We start from the raw sequence: 19,707 nt of genomic DNA, 5'->3' as shown, positions 1-19,707 counted from the left end.
TGTTTTAAAAATAATTGTGAAAAGGTTAAAAATATATATAACTAAAACAATATACATAAAGGAAAAAAAAACATTTTTTTATCTCCGTTAGTAAAAAAAGGGGGAAGGGGGCATCATGACTTCTAGCAACGGGGCCCACAGAATGAAGTGGGTGAGTCTGGTCACGAGCCCGTCACGCCGGCGGTAACAACGGAAGTTATTGATGCACTTGTGAACTAATGGGTAGTTGGAAAAAATAAATTGACATGTAGCAGTATCTTTTTTGTTTATGTTAGTTAATTCTTTGCACAAAGTGTGTTTTACTCAGACTCCGACTAAACGATGTAAAATCAGAACATGGTACAGTGATAATTAATGTTTATTTTCACAGTTATAAATTTACATTACATACGCTCATAAAAATTTTTATCGGTACGTAATTTTTATCGGTACATATTTTGTATCATCATCTCCCACGTTTTCCGTCCGCCTCCTCCATTCCATAAGAGACGTTGAGAACAGACAGCTGACCTCGCCTCTCTCCTTCTCTCTCTTTCATCTCCTCCCCTAGACCATTCCATAAACAGCACAGGCCTATCTTATCACCACATCCCTTACGGTTTTTGTATTTAAGATGCCCAATGTAATATCACAGCCAACAGTAGCCCTGATATAACTTGCTGTGTTGCCACTTCCGACGTGCCATGTGTACTAACAGTACAGTCTGTCCCGTTATTTAAAAAATATGGCTGTCTTATCTCCCTTTATTTCCCTTCAGTATCTCGGACAAACTGTAACTCGGACCACCTCTCACCCCTTTTAGTCCGAGATATTGAGAGTTCACTGTACTGTGTCTTATCGCATAATCATTGTACTGTTATTTTATGGTTTCAAAATTTAGAGAAAAAAATTCTCGCATAAAAATTCCATGAAATTTTTGGTTCCACTGTTAGATTCATAGCGCTTTGTGAAGGTAGTAAACATGACCTTGCCAAAAATCAGAGGAAAAGCACCATGCAACAGCAATTAAGTTTTCAAGTTGTGTTAGGCTGTATGGTAGTTATAATGGTAAAATAAAAATAATTAAAAACTGGTTTCAGATGTACCAGAATATGATTCCCTGTTCAGTGCGGTCAAATGTTTCAGTCCCACCATTTTCGTCTTAAGGTGTACATTATTTTTTTCCATGCAAGAAGTTGCCCATAAACTTATTTTCCTGTATAAAATTAGGTATTTTGTTTAAGTTTAAATCCATTTGTTGTTTAGATATTACCCCTTGTACTTATTTAACTAACAGAAAAAACAATGTACACCACTGTGCTGCACATATAAAAAGTAGCCAGTGTTAGATGGCACCATTTATGTTTGGTCCAGTTGATGCACGTAAACGAATGTTGATACTGATAGCTCGGAAATGCATGCAACACAAACTCTGTCTCGTACTGAGTAAACTACATTGGATGACCCGCACTCTTTAGTGGTTAGTGTGTGTAACGACGATGGTTATGGGAACGGTAGACTACGAAAGTTCCCGCTCACGTTTGGGTTAGTCATCTATTTTAAGTTGAATGAAGATTGTTTTTGTTCATGATTAATTATTTTAAAATGTTTTGTGTGCGTTTTGTATAATCTGCTGTTTAATTAAATGTACTTTACATGCAACATGTTTTGTTTTTATGAAATACATAACACCAACAAAAATGCTTTTTCCACAGATGTCACACCCCTTCTTATCAACTTGAGTTTAGCATAAAATGTGCACAATTTTGCAATAGAACACAGTCGTTCAAGAATGTTTTTAACTGGACATGTAGACTTGAGACTTCTTTGTATTTTTGCCCAATTAGAACATATAAATTTAGAGGATGAACAGAAAGATACATTAACTACTACCCAAGTTGGTGCAAGAGACATTTTTCAGGAAACAAAAAAATAAATAAAAGGACAAACAAAGATGTTTGTCTTAGTTATAACTAGAGCCCCACTTTCATGGTAAATAAAATTAACAGATTTCATCATAAAAATATCTTGATTTCACCATAAAAATAGTCTAATTTCGTCATAAAAAACTTCTCTCTAAAATCATGGAGAAAAATGTAATAATACAAAACCAATGCATAAAAATATAAACCATACTACAATCATAATCCTTAAATTATACTAGTGATTTTCAGTGCCATAAAAGTAATTTTAACACTATCAGAGTTTAAAAATAATTAAAAGAATAGGCCTATGTACATAAATAAAATAACATGTGTTTCCAGAATTGACAATTCAGTCTCCTAAAGTATTCGGAATTTCTTATCTCCGCCAGGTTTAATGAAAAGAGGAAGTTAAAGAGCATAGAATAAAAGTATTTTCGGAATTTCTAAATTTTTTTTAACAAATATTGCCCAAATACGAAAATTTAAAAATTCATCTCCTTAAGTATTTGGAATTTCTTATCTCCGTCGGGTTTAATGAAAAGAGGAAGTGAAAGAGCATATAATAAAAGTATTTTCGGAATTTTTACATTTTTTTTCGCAAATACCGCTTAACTACATATTTACCGCCTTCACTTTCAAATTCGAGTGCACAATTGAAAACAGTCACTACTTTAGGCATTTTGAGCATACAAGGCTTACATTTACACAAAATCTCTTTCATACGAAAGTGTCACGATCTATGTAAACAATAACATAAGACACATTTGCCTTTGTTCTTATTCTCCTCGTGACATGGCCGCAGTAGTAATCTGTGCAGCCAGAGATTAACTCACACGTTTTACAAAACTTTTTCGCAGGCGGTAATTTCATTTTAAGGTATCGATTCTCATATTAAATAAACTGTAAATGGGACAGAGTCGTATGGAAATGTTAAATTGATGAAATACAAGAAGAAATAATGATTTTAAGCGTAAACGTGATAGCAAAGTATACAACTCGATTCTTGAATCGATACTTTCGAACTCAAAACGTCTCGCAAAAGTCGTATTTATACAGTTGCTACCGAAGCCATTGTTTGTTTTGATACATGTACGAAGATGAAAAGTGATTAATAAAGTAGTCTTTAGGTGGGAAATTTGTGTTTAGGAATCTGTACTGATTTTAAAATGTTGTCTATGTTGTTATTAATTTAATTGACCTTTCCAGTCAAAAAAAATTGTGTACAAGTAAGCAGATTTCGGGTCAATTTCGCGAAAAGGGTTTTTTGTGTGAAATTTCGTGTTTTAATTAAAATTGCTAACATTTCGCGTTTTTTCACTTTATTTCGCGGTTCGCGAAAATTTCAGTGCCCTAGTTATAACACATACATAAAAAAATTAATGGAAGTTTTATTCCTTCACCTAGTCAGCTATTCTGTATTTCAAGTTTGAACATACCCACTGTTCTGTAAAAACTGTATACTGATATGCCACTTATTTGTAAAAATGATCTTAACACAATTTGAACTAAAATAAATTGTGTTTAATTAATAAAATAAAATGATACATTAATGATACTTCAGTTATTACATTCCTATACAATGTTTTCACAACAAAAGTATAATATAAATATAACATGTTAAGGTTTTATATAAAAATATGAACTAAAGAAACTAAAAGATTTTTATGGCAATAGAGATATCAGCTTATTTTGTTTTAGACTATAACGGTAATATGAGACAATATTGATTTTCAAAAAATAAAAATAATGGGCCTTACAGAGCTATAGTTAACAGTGAAATATCAAAACAGCATACTTTAAAACCACACCCAAACTTTGGTTAGGTACTTAAAAAAAATAAAGTTCATTATTCTGCACCATTACTAAATGTAAAACATTTGTAGGGATCTGAAAATATCAACTTCAAACTATGAAATCCATTTAATATTGAGTTATACGGTAATCTTTATTGAGACACAAAAATTTCCTCCCCAACATCATCTGCACCACTGATACTCACCATCTCATTCATTCCATGATGACCTTACCTCAAAAAGAAAGCTAATTTTGTTGAACAAGTTCATAAAACTGGAATATTGAACACACATTTTAAAATACATAATCACTGATTAAGTGTAATCAAATCATTAAACAAAAATCTCTGAGCAAACAATGTGAACAAAGAAAGAAGAGTACCTTTACAACTAACATTTTAACATAAATCAATTTTAAAAAATAGTTACTAAATTTTTTCAGGATATTTCATTTGGGAAAATACCCAAATAAAAAAAAGGACTATCAATTGCTCAAATTTTGTGAGTCTGGTTAGCTAAAAAATATATACTATTTTTAATGCATTACAATATAGATGTATTATTCAAAAGTTAAGCAATTAAAACCTTTCACATCAAAATCCATATATTTTATTTCTTTATAATTTATATCTAGAGTAATGAAATTCAGAGCTACTCAATTGTAAACGTTAACTAACTGATTAGTGATTACCTCAATACCGTATTTAATTGCATCATGTCCGCACATTTCTTTTTAAATACTTGAAATTTAATTTTTAAAAATCCGCATAAAGTCCGCACCAGACAAAGCAACCTTGGCCACCCCTGAAAGGCACAGTAACGGGATGGAAATTTACGGACACTGTCAACAATGCTTTGACCTTGAGTTGTTCATTTCTCCGGAGCTGTCGCTGAGAGGCTTTAATTTTGTTTTCATGTAATATATGATACGCAACGTAAAGAAAACGTCAGCTGTAACAGAATGGACATACATAAATTCTTACATGTCAGGAAGACATGGCTCTGCTTTGTTTTTGTTAAAAATTCCTGCTCAGCCTTTTCCACGCTCTGCACTCCTTCCCCCGCTTCAGTCAAGCAGGGCAGGAGGGGACTCGCATGCACAGACGTCTGCCGGCAACTTTTTTTATACACACAGGGGGCAAGGGACAGGGAGGGAAGCTCGCGGGCGCCGACTAATGCAGACATTAGACATCTGCCCCGTGCCATTAGTGGCCATCTCAATGAAATATTAAAAAAATATCTTTTCACGCAAAGCGTTTATTTTGTGTACGCTGGCTGCGGCTTCTGAACGTAAGAGCGCACACGCGAGTGAGAGAAAAAAAAAAGAGTGGCGTCTTCCACTAATCGCCGGCACCCAATTATCTCGACACCTGTCACATTTCTTACATCCGCTGCAGAGGGTCGCCAGTCACCAGCGCTCTGCGAAGTAGTGTGCTGCCGTTAATATTTTTCAACTGGGCCGAGGGAAGGGTGCCAATTTAAGGAAGCAGCGATTTTACTAATGCAATCCGCGGAACCAGAAGCATACGTAAAATCAGGGTACTAGTAAACTAATTATGAAAGAATTTTTTTACTCTACACAAACCATGTAAAATTTTGAAGAAAAAATTTTTTTTTCGGACTTCACCTCTTAATGTCCGCACCCCATTTTTTTTGTCAAAAATGTAGCCAAATTACTGCGGACATTATGCGAGTAAATACGGTAACTGTTTTGAGTCAGAACAGAAAAATGTACAACAGGAACACTATTCCAATCAGGTAAGTTGAATGCATTTCATCAAATAAATATTACATTACATGTATCCAAAGCAGAAAGAACCAAGAAAGTATACTACACTAATACTTATGAATGTAGATCTGTTAACATCCAAATTTTAGATCTCATCACATGAGAATTTTTTTTTCTTTCCAAACAGATCAATATTTAACATTCTGGAATCTTGAATCAACTGAGAAGGCTTCTAAATTGTATCCAACCATTGTTGAAATCTACAATTTACAAACCCCTTAATTTAATTTCTTGAGTAAATTAACCTCAACTAAGATATTGAAATAACTAACATGAAGTACCGTGTTTTCTCGCATAATCGTCGCACATTTTAGTCTAAAATCAAGTTTGAAAAGTAGGGGTGCGACGATTATGCGGAAAAAAATTTTTGTTAGGTAAAGTTATTCATAAAAACAAAACCCGTTCATGGAAAGTAAGTTTATTTAAAAAAAGGTGGGAGTATACAAGAGCACACCACACAATCTATATTAATAATAATTCATTAAACAAAAACCTTTCTTCAACTTTAAATAGAAAAACCAAAACTCTAACGCAAACGCAAGCCACTTGAATCTGACATGAACTAACGTGTCGTAGTACACACTTGCCACGAAAGAATGTAGGCTATCAAATGTAGTTAACTCGGCACCTGACAGAGAGCGTGCATTGCATCCAATCGGCGAGATATCAATATTCGACTACGTGCGCGCGCTCTATACAGGAACCAACATAACCAAACATGAATGATGCACTGGCTACATTTTTATAAGCGGTACGCCACGGCAATGCAGATAAAGGAAATAACGCTTAAAAACGTCTTTAAAAGAAAATATACACGTTAGACAACTTCGTATTTCCGTTAATTAAATAAATAAGTGGTAATGACCGAAATTAAATTTTAGATTTCTACTTTAAAATACATCATTTTATACGGAAAAGATACCTACACAAAGCGCTCGGCATCTACTAGCGGGACCAAAAACATCATGCGAGTTTACGTGAGAAGTTTTTTTATCCCAATTTTGACGGCCTAAAATATGGGTGACGATTACGCGCGAGCGACGATTATACGATAAAAGAGGGTATTACTGGGGCATAATTTGAAGTGCAATGCATTTTCTATACAGACAGTACTACATTAAAATTATGTTTGGCATTCAACACCACATTTAATTTGTTTTCAAAATTTATATTTACAGGTATATAACAAAATGTGCACTAACCTTTTGTTTTTATGTAACTGAAGTCACCAATGATCAAAATATATTAATTACATGAAGATGTAACAAACAACCTCAACCATTTGGGCATGTACAATGCAAGACTAAACAAATATTTACATCAATGCCTCATAAACAGTCTTACAGTTATTCACACAAATGCCACATCATTAGGACCACAATGAATCAAACCTTATTAGAGCAGCCTAGCACAACTTTCAAATATAATTTATTTCATATCAAGGAAGATAATGACAGCACAGCCATTGTCATGAAAACAATATGAAACTCCTAAAACATTAGAAACATCAACCTTGAAATCAGAACAAGAACCGAATGACATGTGCATTCAAAATCAAGAATTTATGTTAAAATTACATCTTTAATTCGCAAACCCAATTTTTACCAAAAACTTGGTATGACAAATCAACACAAAATGAATATAACCCAAGGTTTACAAGATAAACTCAGTAATTGGAACTTTTATATGCTGTCAGTATTGTTGATTGATAACATACAAATAAAACACTTATAAACCTATAAACCTATAACCTATAACACATGGAAAAAAAGTGCAATAATATTTACAACACATTAAAGATGTTCAAAATTTGATGGCCAGAACTGCCAAAAACAATACGAAACTGTTACTTCCTATAAAGTTATTTGTATAGACTAGACTAGCAACGCAAATGTAGACAGTCATACGTATAACGCACTCTCTTTTTTGTATTTTTCTGGTTTTGTTTGAATATACTTTAAAATCACAAAAGCAACACTTTGGTTCAATTAGGCCTGATACCCATCTTTTTGTTTTTTGGCATCAAAGTGCAAATGTCACCATTATGTTCATTTCATAAATACTGTCTCACGAAATAGACGTGCCCAATCACCACTCCATATGTCAAAAGGCTGTTACGTATAATCACTGACCTTTATTATCCAAATCTTAATTGGAGTAAATAACTAATGCTGCACACTGTTTAATGACTGGAACCGCATTGTTGCAAGCGACCACACGTGTATGCCACGTAGGTAGGTTTTGTGGAGGATTCTTTACAATTTAATTGTACAGACCTTGCAAACAACCACTATCAAAACATCAATTTTGCTTATCATCTTCCTCTACTCAAAGAAGTCAAGAAAGAATGTGGAACCACTTTTCACTACGCCATGTGTAGATCCCAATGCACATCTGCATAGACTTACCAGAGTGCAATCTAAAAATGTTAACAATGACGAGGCAGGAAACCAGCTACCGGCAGATATGAGGAATATATTGTTACACAATTTTGTGTCCCAGAAAAGACATACAAACTGCAAATGTTAAACTTTTTCTCTTAGTTTATCAACGCCATAGCTCTGCCTGGAACGTTTCACGCAGACTGTACTAATCGACCATAGGTTTATTTGGCGACTTAACACACTAAAATGAAACAAGGTATTTACTTCTTTCGTGTTAAGTACGTAATGTATTTCTATAACCAACAGAATTCTCACCTATGAAATGGCATGACTGATTACAGAGCTTGGGCCGGGTGTGGTCCGGCATAATGCACAGAAAAGTATTGTTTTAGAAGTTTCTGAATCATCAGCAAATAAATATCTTACCGATAAACGCTATAATAAATTTAACAACTGAGTTCACAGGTTATCAAAGCCCAGGAAAAAAAACTAAATACGTGCATCAAGTATGGAGATTTTGTGAAGTTGACTACTAGGCCTAAAGCTCAAGGGGTTTTTTTTTCTTTCAGGAATGAACCTCCTTTTATGAACAAAAGGTTATGTTCTTACTTGTAAAATCAAGTACTATAATGCAGATTTTTTCAGTTTAAGTATAAATATTACCATACACTGACATTTTTATGTAATATGTACATACAATGTCAATAATTTAAATTCAAATGGATTTATGTCATTGTCATGAATTAATAGTGACTTCTGTGCTGTGATGTTTCTAGCTAGTAGCACACATTTTTCCTGTACATGAATGTTTAAAATAAAAATAATAATAATAATAATAATTAATTAACTCCTACAAACATTGACTGCAACTGAAAAATCATTTTCCAACAGTTGTTGGACTTCATTAATTCAGCAACTTCATTACACAATACACAATAATAAACAGAAATGAACTTCCAGTCTATTTGAAATCACCCACAAAAACAATTTCTGATATAGTTCAGTGATACTGCTTGTACCAATTTATGTCAGTGTAAAATAATGAGTATGCTCATGGGACACATTCAGCCTATCACAAGCTGACCTCGTACAGTGATATAAAATTAGCTAAGAGTTAACACAGAGTAAATATTCAGCTCAACTTATTTAAAGGAAAATTATATTCAAAGAATTGTGAGGCAAATAACCCAAAAGGGGCCAGGACACACAAAAATTATGAGTGAGCTGAATAGTCTTGATACATCACTGTCAATAACAAAATGTGATCTCACAATAAAACTGCCCTTACTAACATGGTCATCAGAACATACTTTGCCATTAAAGAAATGAGCTGCTGGGATTATGAGAACTAAAAATAAAATGTAAGTCTTTCAGTACCCGCCAGTGATGTGTAAACACCAAACCACGGTATAGCAACTTCATGTGTTTTCATGTTGTTCATGTTGCAAATAAACTTGTTACTTGCGTTATTGCATTTCTTGTGTTTCGAGACACCATCTAATCATGGGGGAGAAAACATGCAATTAAGATAGATCTGATTTTTATCTTTCACATCAAGGGCTGAAGTTGTCTTAAAATGTGCAAAAACATGAACAATAAATGATGTCAACATGATGTTTGTTAACTGACTTGTTACACCCTTAGCACTTCATTATCAGTGAAATTTACCAAGAACGAATTTTTAGTTTCCAGCATGTTTTTCAGAGCCTAGCATTTTCAGTTACACAACAGTGTGGCTTAAATGTACTAGTTTTAACTATGTGGATTTATTTGTTCTATTAAAACCCAAAAATCTCTAAACAATACCAAAATTTATTTTCTTCAAGGTGATGCTTAATAGAGTCCACACACTTGTCGAAAAAGAAACTACTCACCAAAATATAATTTCATTTACAATTATTTTACACTGAAGTGATTGGGAATTACATTACAATGGCCCTCCCAGCACTAAATTGATTAAGTACCTGAAATTCATTCCTGTTTACCAGAATCTGCACACACATATATGCATTTACACAAGGACTAGCACGTACCTGTAAAGTATATCCACACACAACTGAACTCTATGGAATTGGAAAATCACATCACCAGCCATGCACTAATAATATATCCCATGTTTTAAGTTTTTGGGAATTTAGAACAGTACCTATGAGTACCTATTAACCTCCATACCTATAGTTATTTAATGATTAGTTATGCTGGCATTAAGGCTCAAGTCTAATAATCATTAATCAACCCAGTTAAAATGTAACATGGTTACAGAGAAATGTTGAAAAGTTCACTAACAACTATGATTCAATTATAAATCCTGTGTATTAACAAATACACTCAAGCCATAACACTAAAACATGATCTAACCACCAAAGAGTTTATTTAATATACACAAACAATTGGACAATCCTGAAATTCTAAATCTCAAATAAACAACTACATAATATGAACAGTGCACTATTAACAATTACTCTATTGCAAACATTTTGTAAACGTGTATATGTATACTGTTTATAAAAAGTGCTATAACCTATGAATATGCCCAACATTGGGGAAAAAATGGCAAAATAACACCTATTAAAATGGGTTAAAATGAAATAGTAAATCTCTGGACATAAACTAGAAATGTTGAACAGATATGCTTGGCCAAAAACACCCACGCACTTGACAAATTCTTCCTTTTTCAGATACGCTGGAAAGAGATACACTCATTCAACAGAAATAGTTTTGCCGTCAACACTCTTCCAAATTTACTTTCGTCGCACGATCTTCACAATCGGAGAAAACAGCGACCTACCAGAACAAAGCTACAACTAGAGAAGAGAGTTCACTTGAGCTCGTTGGTTGCTGCGGGAGGCAGTTCAGTTGTCAGACCCATCGACGCGCAACGTACGCTTTAGGGAGTAATGATCAACATCAGGCATGTTGCCCGTCGGGAAGTGCCTCACTTCACTACCTCCTTAAAGCACCCTGAAACAAATGCAAACAGCTCGCTTAGGCTAGGCCACCAACCTCAGGTGCATGATTTTGAGATCAAAAAACTTCCAGACTGTAAAATATTGAATAGGGAATGTACCAGTGTTATAAAACATAACTTTGGTGTGCTTTCAAATGCAGAAATCATTTGAAAACATTACATGTGAACTGAAAATTAAGGGTGTGAATACATACTAGTTTTTTTGATGTAAAGTGAATATCAAATCCAATGTTTAAAATATTTGTGAAGTAGAGTCAAATTGAGAATAATTTTCTCAGCGAAGCTGTATTACACTTATATAAATATATAAAAATGAAAGTTTGCTTGTTTTTTCCTTATGTGTTTCTAAACAATTCATCCTATTGCGATGAAAGATTGCACACTTAACCTTTAAAACATGAGAACGATTACTGTCTAGGTGAGATTTCAATAAAGTTAACCCTTAAAGCAGAATTTAATAATTATTCTTAATGATACTTTGCCATTTCCTTGTTAATGCATCGTTCATCCTATCTCTATGAAATTTTGCACACTTGAGCTTTGAAACACGAGAAAGGTTATTGTCTAGGTGCTATAGGTACATAGGTAGCGTGCGAGCCACATCCATGGAGATATTTGTCTACGGTGTAGGTGTCTGTTCTGAAGTTGAAGTCAACTGGTTAGCAACTGGATAGCAAAACAAATGTGGCTGGCTCTCTCTCTCTTTCTCTCTCTCTATACACATGCACATGCGCACAGACGCAAGCACACACACACACACACACACACACACACACACACAAACACAAACAAACATGCACACATACACTCACTCACTCGAAAATTTAACCCAACTGTTTTGAATATCAACTTGGAAACATTCCTATTTCAAAAAAGTCACATTTTGTCAAAAACTTTGGTATTTTACTGGATTCTAAGTTGTCTTTTCATCTTAATATTGAATCACTTTTGAATTATTCAAACAAAATAGTTGGTTTCATTAAATATACTACTGATCATGCTTTATCTACTGATTCCACTTTATTCTTATATACAGCTCTTATCAGGTCCAAACTTCAAAATGGGTCTATAATTTGGAATAGCATCAACAACACAGACATATACAAACTTAATAGAATTCAATCTACATTATCTAAATATATTCTCCAAAAGTTAAATAGTGTTATTGAACTTATTGATGTTGATTTCAATTCCCTCCTAGATTCTCTTACAGATAGAAGAAATATTTTAGATGCAATTTTTATATATAACTGTTATAATTTCAATATTAATTGTTAGTACATTCTTGAAAATACAGGCATTAAAATCCTGTACTTTAATTGTCGCAAGCCACCTTTATTATGTTCTATGAGAAAGACTACTGATGTTATTTATAATCTAATTACACACTTTAATAATAATGAAGTTATTTCCACAAACTAGTAACAGAGTTAATATTCAAAACAAATTATGTTTTCTATTAAAAACTGAATATCACAGTTTTCCCCCCTTACATACAACATTTAGTTTACCTCTTCGCTGTGTTGCTTGTTGCAACTTCAGCTAGAATAATTTCATTTTAATTTGTTATTCTTATTAGTTGTAATAATATATTGTACACGTGTATTTTTTTGTTTCTAGTTATAGCCTAGTCTTTTTATGTTAACTTTGTTAGCTCTTATTGGTGCCTCCATATGTTACCATCCTTAAAAATAATTATTTTTATTGTTTCTTGAGCTCTGTTTTTTATGTCTGTTTTATGTTTTGTTGTCTTTGTAATTTGTATTTTCTCATTATGTGTTATGTTTCTGTTTTATGTGTTGTGTAACTGTTTGTGTGTTCGTGCCTACTACAAAGGTTCTGCTACCATCCATACACATTCAACAAATGTCAAATTAAACAAATAGAAAATTTCCTGGCGAAGCCAAATCAAATATTAAAAATAACTTTGATTGATTTGCTTAGTCAAAGCTTCGCAAAGACTAGACTTTATTTATTATTTTTATTTTTCTTTGTACCATTTGGCAATGATTCCCATGCACTGAGCATGTAAATCAACACAGACTTGTGTGCCTGCCTCATGTAGGTACCGTATTTACCCGAATATAAGACGACATTTTTTACCATAATTTATAATTCAAAACAAAGGGGTCGCCTTATATTCAGATACATTGATTTTTAGGTAAACATACTTATTTTAGGTCAATGTTTTCAGGTTGTGCAGTAGTTACTGGCTGCACATGTTACGACCGATGTTTTTGGAATGTTATAAAGCACAAGATGGCGCCCATCTTATTGATTATTTTCTTGTACAAAAACATTAATGTAGGTTATACAGTACTTCTTTGCTGTGATTATTATTTTAAGTTAGAAACGGTTCTGCGAGTTATGTTATTTACATTTTAAATGCTGATGAAACGCCTGTATATTTTGATATGCCTTGAAATTATACAGTGGATGCTGTTGGAACTAAAACAGTTAATGTGAAGACAAGTGGCAATGAGAAAATGAGGATAACAGTGATGCTTACAGTGTTAGCTGATGGTAGAAAATTGTTCCCTTTTGTCATTCTTAACCGTAAAACTATGCCAAAAGAAAAATTAAAAATTGCCTTCTGGGTAATAGTGAGATGTCAAGAAAAAGGTTGGATGACAAGTGAGTTGATGCAAGACTGGTTAAAGGCAGTTTGGGATAGAAGGCCTGGGGCACTTTTAAAAAAGAAAGAGATGTTAGTGTTACATGCATTGAAAGGACATTTAACGCCAGAGGTGAAATCATGTATTAAAGGTATGAATACCGACCTTGTTATTATTCTTGGAGTCATGACTTCAAAGCTGCAAGTATTACATGTGTGTGCCAACAAACCATTTAAAGACAGTCTTAAAGTGCTGTACTCTGAATGGCTCTTGGCAGGCAACCATGCTCTAACACCAACAGACAAAATCAGAAAACCAAGTATAGCAGTCTTGTGTCAGTGGATTAAGGCTGCATGGCACACAATCTCATCGGAAGTGATCATCAAAAGCTTCAAGAAATGTTACATTTCTAATGCATTGGATGGCAGTGAAGATAGTGTCATGTGGGAAGAAGATGCAATTGAAGCTGAAGTCGACAGCAGGGAAGATGACAACAATGAAGATGCATCAGCATAATGAAACTAACAGTTTCCAACAGTTACAGTAGCAGCCATTTAGGTATTTATTTCTGTTTGTACATAAACTGTTAACAGTATTTCAAAATTTGTGGTTGAAATCCTTTGTAACATTCATATTTTCAATTTTATATTTAATATGTTGGCATGTGTTTAATACAACAAAATTTTTTTTTTTCCTGAAAACATGAGGCTTGTAGTTTGGGGGTCGTCTAATATTCGAGGTGTTCGTTCTTATATTCGGGTATATACGGTAACTTGTCTCAAATTTGACAGTTCACAAAAGTAATAGTGTCAATGGTAGCCATTTCCAAAAGCCACTTGCAAAGCAACACATATTTAGTAACAAAACAACAAAACAATACCATGAAGTTGTTACAAACAATGTTGACAGAACAAGAGTGGCACAAGGCTATATAGACCAGTGGTACTACTTTTGAGAACAGTCAAATTTGAGAAAAGCTACACAACACAGGTGAAACATATTGATAGATATTTTTTAATTCCTCTAAACCATTAACCACAATGAAGACATTTACATTGTAAAAACAATATTTTATAAATGTACTGTATTAGTAGAAAAAAGTATTTTACAGTCTGCAAGATCACTTTTCACAATAATGTAAACAAGCAATAATCATCCGGGGTAATGAAAATGTTATTGTGTGCACAAAGAATGCTGTAAACTGCACCAAGTTTTAGAACACTAATAACTTGTCAATACTGCAATTTTTTACATTCTGCTGTTTTCCATGCAAACAGGCAATCAAATTAGTCAGAACTACTTGTAACCTAGCTCTTAAGTTTTGGTTAGAGAAGTACTGATTCATATTTGCTTTCAGTTGAATCAACCAAACAACTGATAGTAAATAATAATCACTTATCCTACTAATATTATAAACGCGAAAGTTTGTAAGTATGGATGGATGGATGTTTGTTACTCAATCATGCCAGAACGGCTGAACGGATCTGGATGAAATTTGGCCTACAGCGAGCTCATAACCTGCATTAACACATAGACCACATATTAATATGAAATTCCATCCTTAAGGGAGTGAAAAAGTGACAATTTCATTTTATAACAGAAAAAATCATAGGTCATAGACATACAAATAGTGAGTGAGTGTCATTTCTCTATGTCTGCCACACGATCATACACACAGTAAGATCTTGCAAAATAATATTTTTCTCCTTGGTGAGACCAGCCCGCTTAGTGTAGCTCGCAGCGGCTAGCAAAATAAAGGTGCTAATAACAGTTTGGTTCTTAACTTCGTCAATAGATAGTTGCCTCGAGTTTTAAACGCACCTTCGTTCGATGCGTTTGTCATGTCTTTAATTTTCGTTTGTTTGTGAGGTATGCGTTCCTATACCATTATCCGATTGCGATGAAATTTTGGTGAGTTGTTAAGCGGATGCCCATGAAGGTTAATCAGACGGTACAACTATTTTTCAATAGTTGGAGCACGAATCGTGTCAAAAAATGTGTTTATTTCATTTTATATAGCGGCACTTCGTCCGTTTTTGTGTATAAGTGTGCACGCATGACACAATTTATTTAAATATAAAAGAGAGACAGAGACAGAGTGATATATATATAGAGTGATATATATATATAGAGTGAGATAGAGACAGAGAGATTAGTTGAGATAGAGTGAGGTATAGAGAATGAAATGGGTTAGATAAAGAGATATACCTATAGATGTATAGATATATATATAGACTTATGTATAGAAGATATAGAGATAGTGGGAAGTATATATGTATGAAGATATAAAGAGATAGGTAAATAGAGATAGATACATAGATGTATACAGATGTAGATAGAGATAAATATAGTATATAGAGAGATGGATGGATGATTAGTATATGTGGAACTACTTCAAACATATTACAAAACAAAACTGAATGAGGCAATGCAAATGCAGGCCGAGCATTAGCTAGATAATGAAATCTTTTCAATATTAGTAATCTCTTATTTTTCAGCTTTTTTCTATATCCTACTCATATAAACGTGAAAGTTTGTAAGTATGGATGGATGGATGTTTGTTATTCAATCATGCCAGAACGGCTGAACGGATCTGGATGAAATTTGGCCTACAGCGAGCTCATAACCTGCATTAACACATAGACCACATATTAATATGAAATTCCATCCTTAAGGGAGTGAAAAAGTGACAATTTCATTTTATAACAGAAAAAATCATAGGTCATAGACATACAAATAGTGAGTGAGTGTCATTTCTCTATGTCTGCCACACAATCATACACACAGTAAGGTCTTGCAAATTAATATTTTTCTCCTTGGTGAGACCAGCCTGCTTAGTGGAGCTCGCAGCGGCTAGCAAAATAAAGGTGCTAATAACAGTTTGGTTCTTAACTTCGTCAATAGATAGTTGCCTTGAGTTTTAAACGCACCTTCGTTCGATGCATTTGTCATGTCTTTAATTTTCGTTTGTTTGTGAGGTATGCGTTCCTATACCATTATCCGATTGCGATGAAATTTTGGTGAGTTGTTAAGCGGATGCCCATGAAGGTTAATCAGACGGTACAACTATTTTTCAATAGTTGGAGCACGAATCGTGTCAAAAAATGTGTTTATTTCATTTTATATAGCGGCACTTCGTCTGTTTTTGTTGTATAAGTGCGCACGCATTACACAATTTATTTACATATAATAGAGAGACAGAGATAGAGTGATATATATACAGAGTGAGATTGAGAGGGACAGAGAGATAAGTTGAGATAGAGCAAGGTATAAGAATGAAATGGGTTAGATAAAGAGATATATAGATGTATAGCACTATATAGAGATTTAAATATAGAAGAGATAGAGGGAGGTATATACATATGTAGATATAAAGAGATAATTAGATATAGAGAGATACATATATATATATATATATATATATACATATATATATATATATATATATATATATATATATATATACATACATATATATATATATATATATATATATATATATATATACAGAGATGTAAATACTACCTATCTTGTTAAAATTAATCAAACTGTTAATAATAATATAAAGTTTAACTTTGGCTTTGTGAACTTTTGTTCTGACCATCTGCCACAGATGCCAGCATTGTCCCCACACATTTACGTTCAATGCAACTTACGTTACACTGATGAAATTACTATAGGCTATCACTCTGCCACCTACAGCAAGATTAGTCGTCTGGTCTGTCAAAAAATGTGATCGATTTTTTTTAACGATATGTATTCGTGGACGTCCCCTTCACCCTGTTTTCAGCCCGGGCTACGCCGCGTATTGCAGCTAGTATTAAATAATCTTTAAGTTGGAAAAAAATGTAACTTAATATTATTCATTCATTAGATTTGAATACATAATACATAATGGTAAGATTGAAACATACAAAGAACTGAAATAAGAGAAGTGTTTTTTTTTGTTTGTTTCAAATTCTCCGTACTTTGGTTTTACCAAACATTATTTTAATTTAAAGTTCTACATTGCTTCTCACGGTTTGATTATTTGTACAAATATGTAATAGGTTGCACTAGAAGAGACTAAACTAACAGTTGTTATCTTATAATACCTCTATAGATCATTCATGGTGAATTTATTTCACATACTTCTCGACAGGAATGACAGTCAGAATTTGATTCCAAAATGTTCAGATTAGATGGTAGGCACTATAGGGCTTAACGTACTGTGTAATAAGATGAGAGTGTAGCATTACTGGAATGAATAAGTGGGCAAAACAGGAGTTTCCCCAAAGACTACCACTAACTCATAACAACCCAGCAGGAATCGAACCTTGATCACCTTAGTGGGAGGCAAGTGATCTGACTACTTAACCACTATGTCCCCTTATTTAATAGTCTGACAAGTATTTAGTCAAATGATTAAAGCTGGACCTCAATTATCTGTCACATCCGTCCGTCAACAAACCAAGAAATTCAAAATGATCCACACTTCCATCATAATATTTTTCAATTTGAATGCTGCCAGCTGACTTTTTGAGAAAATTTTTCTAGTACATGTGAATTAGTTTTACGATCATGTACGCTAAGCACTTATAAATAATATTACTATTTTTTGCTCTAATATATATTTTAATATTTTTTTGGGTATCATACATTATTAGTTAAAACTTTTGTATACCTGTCAATTTTTATTTCAAATATAAAACTTTAAATCATAATCAAAATGAAGTTAAAAACAGAACATCTAAGCAGCTGAACCAATGAACAAACCAAAAAACCTTTTATAATAAAGGCAATGCCTTTCAGACATTTTTGAGTTATAATTTCATTCCCCTGCTGTTGAAAGTTAAAACTTCGTAAGGTTTTGATGGAAAGACGGAATTTTTTGGGCCATATGATTAGCTGCAGGTTTTGACAGAAGGACGAATGACGAACGGATATGACGGACATTGCTTAACTTACAGATATAGCCACTGAGTACATAGAAATTAAAGGGGGAAAGGGGGAGAGGGGGTTGGAACCAAACCATGACACTTCCATATAGACACTTGACAAGACAACTGTGACCTACAAGAAAATAAGATCTTTTGTAAAGGAACTGTTATATTCATTAACAGTTGGGGTTGTTACTTTTCAAATGATATCCCAAGGCTAAATAAATAATTATATGAAGAACTATGGTAAAATCAAAACAACACCAAAATTCATGTCAAGAGCGTGAAAAAATAATTTTTTTTCTTGTTTGCTTGTGAACCTCATACACTATTTTTATCATTACTGATGCTGGTGCATTTTTTTCAGCTCACAAATGCTTGGCCAGTTCATTTCTTATTGTCTCTAGTAAATGTGCCAGACAAACTTAGAACAATTTTTTTTGTTAAAATAATGCAGCATGTAAAACAATCAAAATTAATCACGTTATTTTAGTGAAGTGTTAAAGGAACATATTAAAGCAGAGCTGGGCAGTAAAGGAAATTTTTTTCTGAAAAAAGAGGGTATTGGAAAGCTGGTGCATTGGTACGACAAAAGCCTCAATCTGCACGGTGATTATGTGGAAAAATAGAGTAAAGATGTACGTTTCTTTTGATATTAAAATAATTTCCCAATTCATTCCCGTTTTTTTTATTACAGCCGATCGGAGGTTGAAAAAAAAATAACCCTCGTATAAAGCTTCAAAATCAATGGGTGTTCCGTGGAGCTCGCTGAAAAACTATCTCGCAAAAAATCCTCACTGCGGTCTAAATGAATCGTTGCCTAAGCTGGGTCGGCCATTTGCCCTAACTACAGACTTGGAAGTTCGCCTGTTTAATTATATAATAGCAGTGCAGGAGCTCGGATTTGGCCTGACAGTGTCAATGGTTAGACAAACAGCGCACGAACTTGCAAGAAGTGCTGGACGTCAGAATTTTTTCAGTAGTCAAAATGACAGTGCAATTAAATGGTGGTGGGCGAATTTTAAAGAGAGGTACAATCTTACATTAAGATGCCCAGAAAATCTATCATTGTACCGAGCATCGATGGCAAACAAAGAAATAATTGGGGACTTTTTTGATAAATTAGAAAATTTAATGAACGATCTTGGGGTCAAAAATGTTGCTGGTAGAATATGGAACTGTGATGAAACGGGTCTTTCTTTTGTGGTTAAATCAGGAAAGGTTGTCAAAAGTGTGGGGAAACGTTATATTTACAAACGGACATATGCAGAACGAGGTAAAACTCATACACTGTTTGGCTGTGTGTGTGCCAATGTAACATGGATTCCGCCCATT

The 19,707-nt window shown here is 33.6% G+C and overlaps 1 protein-coding gene across 2 annotated transcripts in view; it reads right to left on the bottom strand.

Annotated features, from left to right (window-relative positions):
- Positions 1–5,888: 5,888 nt before the first annotated feature.
- Positions 5,889–19,707, bottom strand: part of LOC134530828 (zinc finger Ran-binding domain-containing protein 2) — an 83,213-nt gene continuing 69,394 nt past the window's right edge. For both annotated transcript variants that reach the window (XM_063366077.1, XM_063366076.1), the window contains exon 7: positions 5,889–10,831. In XM_063366077.1, coding sequence (XP_063222147.1) covers positions 10,822–10,831 — 10 coding nt within the window. In that variant the 3' untranslated portion in view covers positions 5,889–10,821. The remainder of the gene's footprint in view (positions 10,832–19,707) is intronic.

The sequence above is a fragment of the Bacillus rossius genome, chromosome 3, assembly GCF_032445375.1.
Source record: "Bacillus rossius redtenbacheri isolate Brsri chromosome 3, Brsri_v3, whole genome shotgun sequence".
NCBI classification, from domain to species: domain Eukaryota; kingdom Metazoa; phylum Arthropoda; class Insecta; order Phasmatodea; family Bacillidae; genus Bacillus; species Bacillus rossius.
The sequence above is the reverse complement of the archived record's forward strand: the minus strand, read 5'-3'. Positions and strand labels throughout refer to the sequence as shown.